This window comes from Papaver somniferum, unplaced genomic scaffold (assembly GCF_003573695.1).
Source record: "Papaver somniferum cultivar HN1 unplaced genomic scaffold, ASM357369v1 unplaced-scaffold_132, whole genome shotgun sequence".
In the NCBI taxonomy this organism is placed as follows: Eukaryota; Viridiplantae; Streptophyta; class Magnoliopsida; order Ranunculales; family Papaveraceae; genus Papaver; species Papaver somniferum.
In genome coordinates this window covers 14,308,547-14,318,301 of record NW_020622381.1, presented here as the reverse complement: position 1 = coordinate 14,318,301, position 9,755 = coordinate 14,308,547, and the positions used below count along the sequence as shown (strand labels likewise).

Here is a 9,755-nt window from a genome sequence, read left to right as displayed (position 1 = left end):
TCTGTGGGAAATAGATTTATTCAATCTTATAGACTTTTCTGTGTGAGACAGATTTGTCTATTAAGTCTTCGATTTTGGGTCGTAGAAACTCTTGGTTGTGGATGAGATCAACTAAGGGAATCAAGTGTGTAGTATCCTACTAGGATCAGAGACGTAAGGAGCGCAACTGTACCTTGAATCAATGTGAGATTGATTAGGGTTCAACTACAGTCCAATCCGAAGGTAATTGGTAGTAGGCTAGTGTCTGTGGCGGCTAAATACAATGTGGTGTTCAATCTGGACTAGGTCCCGGGGGTTTTCTTCATTTGCGGTTTCCTCGTTAAAAAAATTCTGGTGTCTGTGTTATTTCTTTTCCGCATTATATTTTGTTATATAATTGAAATATCACAGGTTGTGCGTTAAGATCAATCAATTAGAATATTCAACCTTGGGTTGTTGACTTACATTTATTGACACTTGAACATTGGTCTTTGGTACCGTCCGAGTTACTCCTCTTATTCAATCGGGCTCGCAGATTTCTATTTGCTGATTGCGGATTCAATTAAGAGTTAGAGATATTAAACTCTTTGATATACTTTATTCTAGATTGAGTCTGAATGTCTAGTTGATTCTCTAGAAAGTGTATTGGAGTAAGTCCTCTCAGATTGCCAAACGAATTGTTGGGTGTGGTTGTTAGACCCCCGCATTTTCAGTAAGAATTCTCATGGATCTCATTCTCGTCTTCTTTTTAGGAGTCAGATAAGTAAGGAGAATTTATTACAAAAAGCTTATGAAACTGTTAATATCCACATCGAATCATTACATTTTGGACTTACTATTTGTAATGTGGTAGCACCAATTCAGTTATGACTTACATATGGTACAAAGAGGACATATGTATGATAACAATCGTACCTACGGGTTCAATTGGGACACATCTTTTTGGAGCAAGGCTCAACAATTTAACGTGATAACTATAGTCCTCTAAATTTTATGATAATAAGAGTTTGTTTAGAGGATGATAGAATTTGGGATGCTGGAGGAGAGTTTACTGTGTCTAATTGTTATACTTCTTTAGATGTAGAGGGCTGGAATCCTAAAGTTCCTTTGAAAGTCTCTTTTTTGGTTTGTACCCTTTGTTATAAAGGTGCTCCTACCTTGGATTATTTAGTTAAGGATGGAAAAGCGGATACAGATAAACATTTGTTTTGTAATATGGCGACAGAAACAAATATGCATATTTTCCTTCATTGTTCGGAAACTACAGAAGTATGGAATTACTTCTTATCTTCTTCTGGGTATGATCGGGTTTTTACGGAAAATGTTGAAGCTTCACTTTGGGAACGGATTAACAAAAAAAAGGGGAGACATGAAGAACAAAGTATGGGGTTTTATTCCTTTTACAGTTTGGTGGACAATTTGGCAAGAAAGAAATGCTAGATTGTACGTGGAAGGAAAAGAAATTCTGATCAGCTTATTATTGCTATAAAGTATACCCTCTTTAATTGGTCTATGCCTTTTAAGATTTTTGATGGTTACTCTTTAAGTACTCTAAATTGTAATTGGGAGGCAGTGATTGGAAATTGCTAGTTACTAGTTTTTCTTTGTACTCTTTGTAATTGTCACTTCTTGTGGCATTTGCATTTTAATTCAATTTTCCCTTTCTCTATCAAAAAAAAAAAAAAAACATGGATCATAAACATGTTAAGGAACCACCACACAATGCTGAACACAATAGCAAATGATCGAAAGTAAGAACGACGACAATCCCTTTACTGGAACCAAAGCTTTATTTCCCAAAAGATATAAATAAGATCATGGGCAATAGAAACAGGTTGCATTAATGAACTCGAACAACACTAATACCTTGTTGAAGGTCCTGAAAAGTTCGGGTATCTAGAGGCTTGGTGAGGATATCTGCCAATTGTCAATCAGAAGGCACGTGTTTAATTTTGACAAAACCATTCTAAAAGAGATCTTTGATGAAGTGATATCTTACGTCAATGTGCTTTGTTCTTGAGTGCACAACGGGATTTTCGTCAGTAAATCAAATCGCACTTGAGTTATCGCAAAAGATCTTTATAGTTCTTGCGTTTATTCCATAGTCAATAAGCATTTGTCTCATGCATAAGAGTTGAGTAAAACACAAACCAGCTGCAATGTATTCTTTTTCACATGTTGATAAGGATTGTTAGTGTTGTTTCTTGATATGCCAAGCTACAAAATTTAGTCCTCCATGAAAAAATCCTCATGATATACTCTTTCTGCATGCTGCCCAATCTGCATGTTGCAATCTGCATCAGAATAAGCGGTAAGTTCAATGTTGGTATCAAAGGTGTAAGAGAGACCAAACCCAATAGTATGTTTAATATATCAAATGACCCTTTTTACATTTGTGATGTTATACTCTTTGGGATCATCTTGAAATCTTACACAACCTACATTGAAGGCAATGTCAAGTCTCGTGGTTGTTAAATACAAGAGGCTACCAATAATAGACTTTAGAGTTTCGGATCCATTTTGCTAGCTTTCTCATCTCTTTGTGGTTTCCCAGATGATATAACCAGGGATATGGAATGTGAATATCGTTGCATTGAAGTGATTCCCCTCACTCTGAGCATTGTTTCATTGAAAGATTTGGGAGAAAAAATTGTTACTTATTTGAAAGATACCGAGAAATGATGTTACTTTGAAAGATATTGGCCAAGAAGACTAAAACTGGAGTTGAAAACTTTCTGGAAAAATCGATCAAATCAAGAGGTGCAAAAGGAAATAAGGATTGTTAATCATATTCGAAGCAAATTAGACAATGACCAATGAATTACTTTCATGTTTTTTTGGGTGTTCTTCAAATTTTTACAGTTACTCAGTTCACAAAATGGCTAACTTTATTTAGATGCTCTCAGTTTTCTTTTACATAACATTGGAGTATGTAAATGTATTACATTCATTCAAATGCACAGCAAGGTCAAGCAAGACTGGAATGTGTCTAGATGCAGCAAGTGCTTTACATCAGGATTTAAGTGGAACCGATTTCTAATTCATATATTTGAAATTTAAAACCAGACGGATTAAATACTTACTCCCTCTGTTTCTAAAAAAATATGCTTGTTTCCTTGTTTGGATATGTCAAAAAATAGGCTTGTTTTTTTATTTGGAAAGTTGAATGTTATTAGTTTACTATGTTTCTTTATTTGGAAAGTCGAATATTATTAGTTTACTAATTTATCACTTCTCTCTTTTCCATTTCTCTTTTACTACAAGAGTCTTCCTCTATATACCCCCAAATTCACTAACGATACCCCTTTATCTTTGTACCCATAAAACCTATCTTCCTACCCCATCAAACTAGTTAATTTTATATACCCCCGAGTATATACCTAAAGAGGAACAAAATACACAACAAAACATCGAGGGAATAGAGGAATTATGAATTGGGTACAACACAAATCATGCTCTTCATCTCCGTATACTCAAAGATTGGAAGATAGAGATTACGATTTGGATGAGGGAGGAAAGACAAAACAAAAGAAAACAAATAAACCTTAATAGTATTGTTCTTCAAAACCGAAAACAAATAATGAAAAACCCTAGAAAATTTTGGGATTTATAATCTGAATCTCTAAAATGGAAGAGACAACAATCATAAGAGCTTTTAAACAAAATGAACTTATTAAAGAGATTTTCTTAATCGCTTATTAGTAAAAATACTTTTGATTCTCAACAAGGTAGCGAACAAGTTCATACTGCTTAATGATGATTAATAGATACATACTACTCTGGTTCATACATAACTAATTTCTTTAGTAATGATTCTATGCCAAGCATCTAAGTTTGCTTCTATTTACATAACTTTTTTCATTAAAAAAATCAATACGAGAGGGTAAAGTGGAATTAAACACCATCATCTCTCTACTCACATAAACTGTCCGTGGCTCTGGACATCTGGTAGTGAAACCGTAGTATGAGAATATAGTTATAAGTGCATTTGATGTTTAGATGATTATTATTTTTTAATCAACTTCCTGTCAAACAAAAAAAAAGGATTTTCAAAGATAATCAGGAAATAATATGAAAATTGATCAGAACTAACTACTAAGGCTAAAATAATATCCTGATTTCTTTATTTTTGGATAAGAGATCTCGATGGGATTTTATCATACGGGGAGTTTTTCACGTGACATAGAGGAAGAAGGAGGGGTATAGGTATAACAAAATATACAAAAATTAAGAATTTTTATCTTTAACGAAATTTTAACTAACATAACCAATTAATGGGGGTACCGTTAGTGATTCTCAGGGGTATATACAAGAACACCCTACTACAAACGGGACCACTTCTCTCTTTTCTTTTTCTCTCTTACAAAGAGGGGACTCTCTCTCAATTTTCTCTGGAATAACAAATCAATGGGACCAATGATAAATTAGGAAAAAGTGTGATTAATTCTCTTAATCTTTGTTCAAACCAAACAAACCTATTTTTTAGAAACGGGGGAGTACATTCCTTTTCTGAATGTTGGAAGACAGAATACATAATCATGATGCATAGTACAAATTTTGAGTATCCTAAAATCTTGCAATTAAACAGAAGCAAGAAAAATAACCAAGCCTGATAAAAATTTAACAGGATGCATGCCGTTAAACACACTCATAGGTAGATTAACTAATTTGTATACCACAACTTAGGTCAAATGGAAGACGTCTCATTTTCAAATCTGCAGCCAGAACCTTGTCAGATTCAAAAGCACCCCACGTTTATAGCTTCCACTGTCAAGCTCATGTCAATTACATCTCAAGGTTGAACGGATCGACTGCGCAGGTCAAGCAAGATAGGGGTCATAGGAAAAGGTCAATCCAGGTTGGTCAGTCATATCAATTACTTTGCTGCCACCACTGCTGACTACCTCCCGATCCAAGCAATGGATTATAGCAGCCAGTACTGCTGGTCCATCGAGTAGAGAACCAAATCCCAGGACACTCTCTCCTCCCAGATCCAAATGGCAGGACTTCAAAATCTTGCCCCCTAACATCCTTATTCACTCTATTTTAGATCACATTTGCCATCAACAACTTCAGGTGTCATAAACCTCTCTGGTCCAGATTTTAAGGGGTCATTCCAGTACTTGGGGTTTCTATTGATAGACCATACATTCACATACAACCTAGTTTTAGCTGGGATATACCATAGCCTCCTATTACGCAACCTTGGGTGGATTCTCTAGCAAGCATGGGTCCAGGAGGGTGAAGACAAAGTGCTTCTTTAAAGACTGCTTCAAGGTAAGAAAGATTTGGTAGATCAGATTCATCCACCAACCTAACATTTCTACCCACAACTGAATCTATCTCTTCCCTAGCTTTTTGAAGCATATTTGGATGATTAATGAGCTCCCATGGTGCCCATTCAGTAGAACCAGCTGATGTGTCTGTCCCTGCTGTCATCATATCCTAATAAACCACAAAGTTAAGGGAACAACATGTGATTAAACTCTGAACAAGTGAACCTATACTTCTTACTCAAACAGCTAACAGCCTAACTTAAGCATGGCCAAGTCCGACAGCAACTTAACCCTTTATGTCAAATTACTACAGAGGTTAATACTAAAATCACAAATTTTACAGAGTATTAGAAGCATATCTAGGAATGTGCAAGGATAACGGACTTACCATGACGAAAGCCTTAACATGATCTCTGGTAAGTTTGACCTCTGAGTTGATATTTTCTAAAACATCAAGATATCCAAAAAATCTTCCACATTCTTATTACCACCCTCACTATTCATTTTGCTTCGTACTTCTTCGCGCTCCTTGATGATTCTTTCAGGTAAAATGTCATATCTGCCTCTTATGTCAGTAGATTTTTTTAGAAACCCTTGTAAATCTAGGTCTTGTTGAAACCCAAAAAAATCTGAGACATTCAACTGACCCAAAATCTCTGTAACCTCTATAATCAGTGACGGAACTTCTTGTCCCCTCTCTTTGGTTGCAACATACTTGATACCAAGCATCACTTGAGTAATTATGTTATTATAAAACTTCATGAGTTCTTCTGAAACATTTACTCTTTCCCCCATTGATAGATTTCTTCAATAACAGCTGAACTAAGCTCTGAATCTCGTCTCGTCGGGAATTTCTTCGGAGCCTGGCTGCCAAGGAGCTGACATTAAAAGTTTCTTCATAAAACTCCAGACAGTTCCAAAAGGAGTGAAAGCAAAGCCAGACAGAGTTGTAAGAGAGGTAATCGATAGCAATGGTTGCAGGACGTGAACCAAAGGTAAGCCCATTGGTCATATGACACTCTTTTGCTAATTCAGGAGAGGAAAGGACCATATCGGATAGCAAGTTTGTGAAAAGATCGGTAAGGGACGATATCTATGAGATGCATATGTCCAATGGTTGGTAATGCTATCGGAATCGGTGGGAGTCTACATTAACTCTACTTTTGAAAGAAACGACAGTACCAAGCAGAACCAGCAGAGAAAATATGAAGGCGGTTACATAAAAGAATAGGTTAAGCACCATTTCCAGTCAATGCACACAACACAGTGCCTGGGACTTGGATCTCTACGACTGTCTCTCTCTCTCTCTCTCTCTCTCTCTCTCTCTCTACATATATATCTTTCCTATTGAAGGAACTACTCACAACAAGAACCACAAAATGAATTTGAAATAAGAACTACATAAAACTGAATTTATGAAGAAAACTTCACAATGACATAGACTTGGATGTTTCTGAAAGGTAAGAAAAAGTAGTGTACCTTCACATGATAATAAATTTTACAATTTTCGCTGGTGTCACTACATGAGAATCATTGACGCATTCAAAACTACCACCACCATGTAGAGATTAATCTTCATTGCAAGGGTTCCAGGTTTCATTCAAAGATTATTATGTTTTATCTGAAATGAAGAGCCAATTACCAGCACATCGGTAGAAAAGACTCAGGACTTGAAAACAAGAAACAAGATACATAGATACGGCCAGAGTGATTGGCAACAGCTGAGATTTGTCCGAGTATTGCAGAACATGTACCCTTTCTTCAAATTAACATATGAGGACACCACAATTATTTATTCTCTACAACTTTACATATTCTTTCTTTCCACTTAGATAGTGGCACAGACCACTGTACCTTAAGGGTTCCCAGGCAGGTAGTCTCCAGTATCTGGGTTATCTCAAGCATCTCGCGGAGAACTGAGGAATATATAGTATTATCTGCGAACTGTGGAGGTATTTCTTGTCTTAGGGACTTGGTCACTTAGATATTCGACCTGACAAACCCTTGGATTGGGTATAAGCGACTTGCCTCTGATTGTTCAAGCCTTTAGAGTTTGATGAATTTCTCAACAATGAGTGAACAGATTCCATAATAGAATGGTTTGTCAATCTCGGGACAGACTTCAGAATGTTTTGATATGTTATTGATGGAGGTTTACTTCAGAGTTCTAATGATACGCAACAAATCAAGCTTAATGAAGTTGTAGTAGATTGATAGCTATGAGCTACAGATTGGTGACAAAGAAAATATGACACTGATGTTAAGGAAGGACTAACCTTGTTCATAGAGTAAAACAGAAGAAACTTTAAACTCTTCCATCCATGCCATCTAGTACACCTCCCCACATACCTTTCACTACTGGTAACTGAGCAACAAAAGCATTCCATGGAGGGTAACCAACACCGCTTCCACGTACACGACCATCCATTCGTAGAGAGATGTAACTTCAAGCAAAAAAAAATTAACAAAACATAAGTACTACATTTAGGAGTAAACACACATTTCTTTGAGAAATTTGAATTCGTTATCTCTATATTGACAAGTTCCACGCAGTTCATATGAAAAACTTACACAGGAGAATCTGGTGAAATATTAGCCATTTTCTTCTGTTCATCCAACCAACTACAAACACAAACAATAAATTCATCACCACACTACAGCAAAATTTACCATAATTTACCAAAAACATTAAGCCTCATTCTCCTACCTCGACCATTCAGAAGTAAGAAGAGGAACTAATTGCCAAAGTCTTTTTCTTGTCTTCAAGTCAACTTCATCATCAAACTCAAATTGAGGCAAACTCCCATCAGTCGGAAATGGAACTACTAAAACCCCTCTCTCAACAAGAGCCTCCGTAAACGATTTACTCCTACTAAACGACTCCATAATATACTCAACAGGTCCAGCAAGTATAACAATCCTAGCAAATCCTCGTAAAGAAGAAATTGGAATAACTCTTTTCTCATCAACCCTAAGTTTAAGATTAGCTAAACTTTCTTCTCTAGAAAGTCTAGCTAATTGTGCATTTCTTGATTTATTATCTCTTGAATAAAGAAATGCAAATATCACTACTGCTCCAATATCAATACCTAATCCTTTTAAAATCTCTTCTACGTTACCGGATCTTGATAAAGTTCCGATCAATTGTGTTGTCGCAATTAATCCACCTAATGATGCACTAGCAATAAAAGCAAGATAAAAAAACATTCTAACTGACCGGAATGGAGATAATACCTCACTCCTTATCTTTGCTATAGAACTGAATACAACAAAATCTCCCGTCAGTGAAAAATCATAAGGTTCAAACATATAAAATGTCTTAAAAACGTACTTTGTTTTTACCTGATTTCGGGCTTATTAGAGGCAGAACATTTGATGACGGAGATATAATTTATACGTAAGGATTTTTTAGGGAAACGGTGAATTGTTGCGGATATTGAAGAGACTGAATTACTGAAACTAAGGATTTGGCGCGAAAATGACAAGTTTTTCTTGTGTTGATTAGGGCAGCTGATGATGCAACACACCTGCGACGCTGAAGCCATGGCGGGTAATCAAAATTTGCTGAGATAGAAGGGAATGGTATTGGTTTTTGAGTTTGCTTGCCTGATTTTAATTATGTACGGTTTTATCTGGATGGGGGCTAATATATTCTGGGTCCAATTGAATGATCAATTTGGTGCCACGAGTCAGTGTTAGACCCTTAAACCAACAGACTTCAGGGTTGGAAAATGGCTTCTCCTGATTTTGCAGGTAGAGGATGTGCTCATCAAGTCAGTGTTAGACCCTTCCTTAAACCACCTAATGGCTTCCATTCGTATTCCTAGTGGAGTTTTTAAAGCCATTGTTAAATCCGGAGAATTTTTTTTATGGATGGGTAGAGGTGCTACTGGATAAGAATTCTTTTTAATCTTATTTTTTTTATTTTGATAATCAAGGAACATTTTCAATGAATGGTAATCCGAATTTATAATGAGTTGAAGATTGAAATTAATTCGAGGTTATGATGAGTTTAAGGTCGAAAAATGAAAAAACAGATAAACAAGATCATACCGTAAAAATACAGTACCAGGAAATCCGATAAGAGAAAGAGAAAAAATAATGGAGTAAGATAAATACAAGTATGAATAAGATCTGATCAAATAGGGGGAAGAATGGTTATTCTCTAAACTATATTCCAACCATTTTGTTTATTTTTCTTCTTTAGAAAGATGTCATCCGAAAATATGAGTGATTTGCTCAAATCTCTTGTAACTAGGGATGAAGATTCCGTCATCTGAAAAATCACCGATGAAGACTCAGTCGCCGAATAAATTAATGATGAAGATTTTGTCGTAGATTACGCCGTCGAAGAAACAAGGATGAAGCTTTCGTCGTTGGAGAGCATCATATTCATCTTAAAACCCAAAGTAATAACCAAGAACCGTCATTAAAGTGAAGATAAACCTCTAAAGAGGAGATAAAACCACCATAATGGTGTGGATTAGCATAAAACAGGAT

The 9,755-nt window shown here is 36.0% G+C and overlaps 1 protein-coding gene across 1 annotated transcript; it reads right to left on the bottom strand.

Annotated features, from left to right (window-relative positions):
- Positions 1 to 6,817: 6,817 nt before the first annotated feature.
- LOC113333282 (protein LOW PSII ACCUMULATION 1, chloroplastic-like) lies at positions 6,818 to 9,047 on the bottom strand. The gene is made up of 4 exons (XM_026579790.1): positions 8,598 to 9,047; positions 7,963 to 8,514; positions 7,827 to 7,877; positions 6,818 to 7,699 (listed from the first exon to the last, which is right to left on the bottom strand). The coding sequence occupies exons 1-4, from the start codon at positions 8,798 to 8,800 to the stop codon at positions 7,561 to 7,563; spliced, it is 945 nt and encodes a 314-aa protein (XP_026435575.1). The 5' UTR covers positions 8,801 to 9,047; the 3' UTR covers positions 6,818 to 7,560.
- Between the last annotated feature and the right edge of the window lie 708 nt (positions 9,048 to 9,755).

Excerpts from the sequence above, each read along its gene's own strand:
- LOC113333282 (XM_026579790.1), bottom strand. The coding sequence starts at position 8,800 with ATGGCTTCAGCGTCGCAGGTGTGTTGCATCATCAGCTGCCCTAATCAA. Across the intron at positions 8,515-8,597 it reads TCTAATAAGCCCGAAATCAG|TTCTATAGCAAAGATAAGGA; the intron begins GTAAAAACAAAG and ends TGTTGTATTCAG. Across the intron at positions 7,878-7,962 it reads CTTACTTCTGAATGGTCGAG|TTGGTTGGATGAACAGAAGA; the intron begins GTAGGAGAATGA and ends TTGTGTTTGTAG.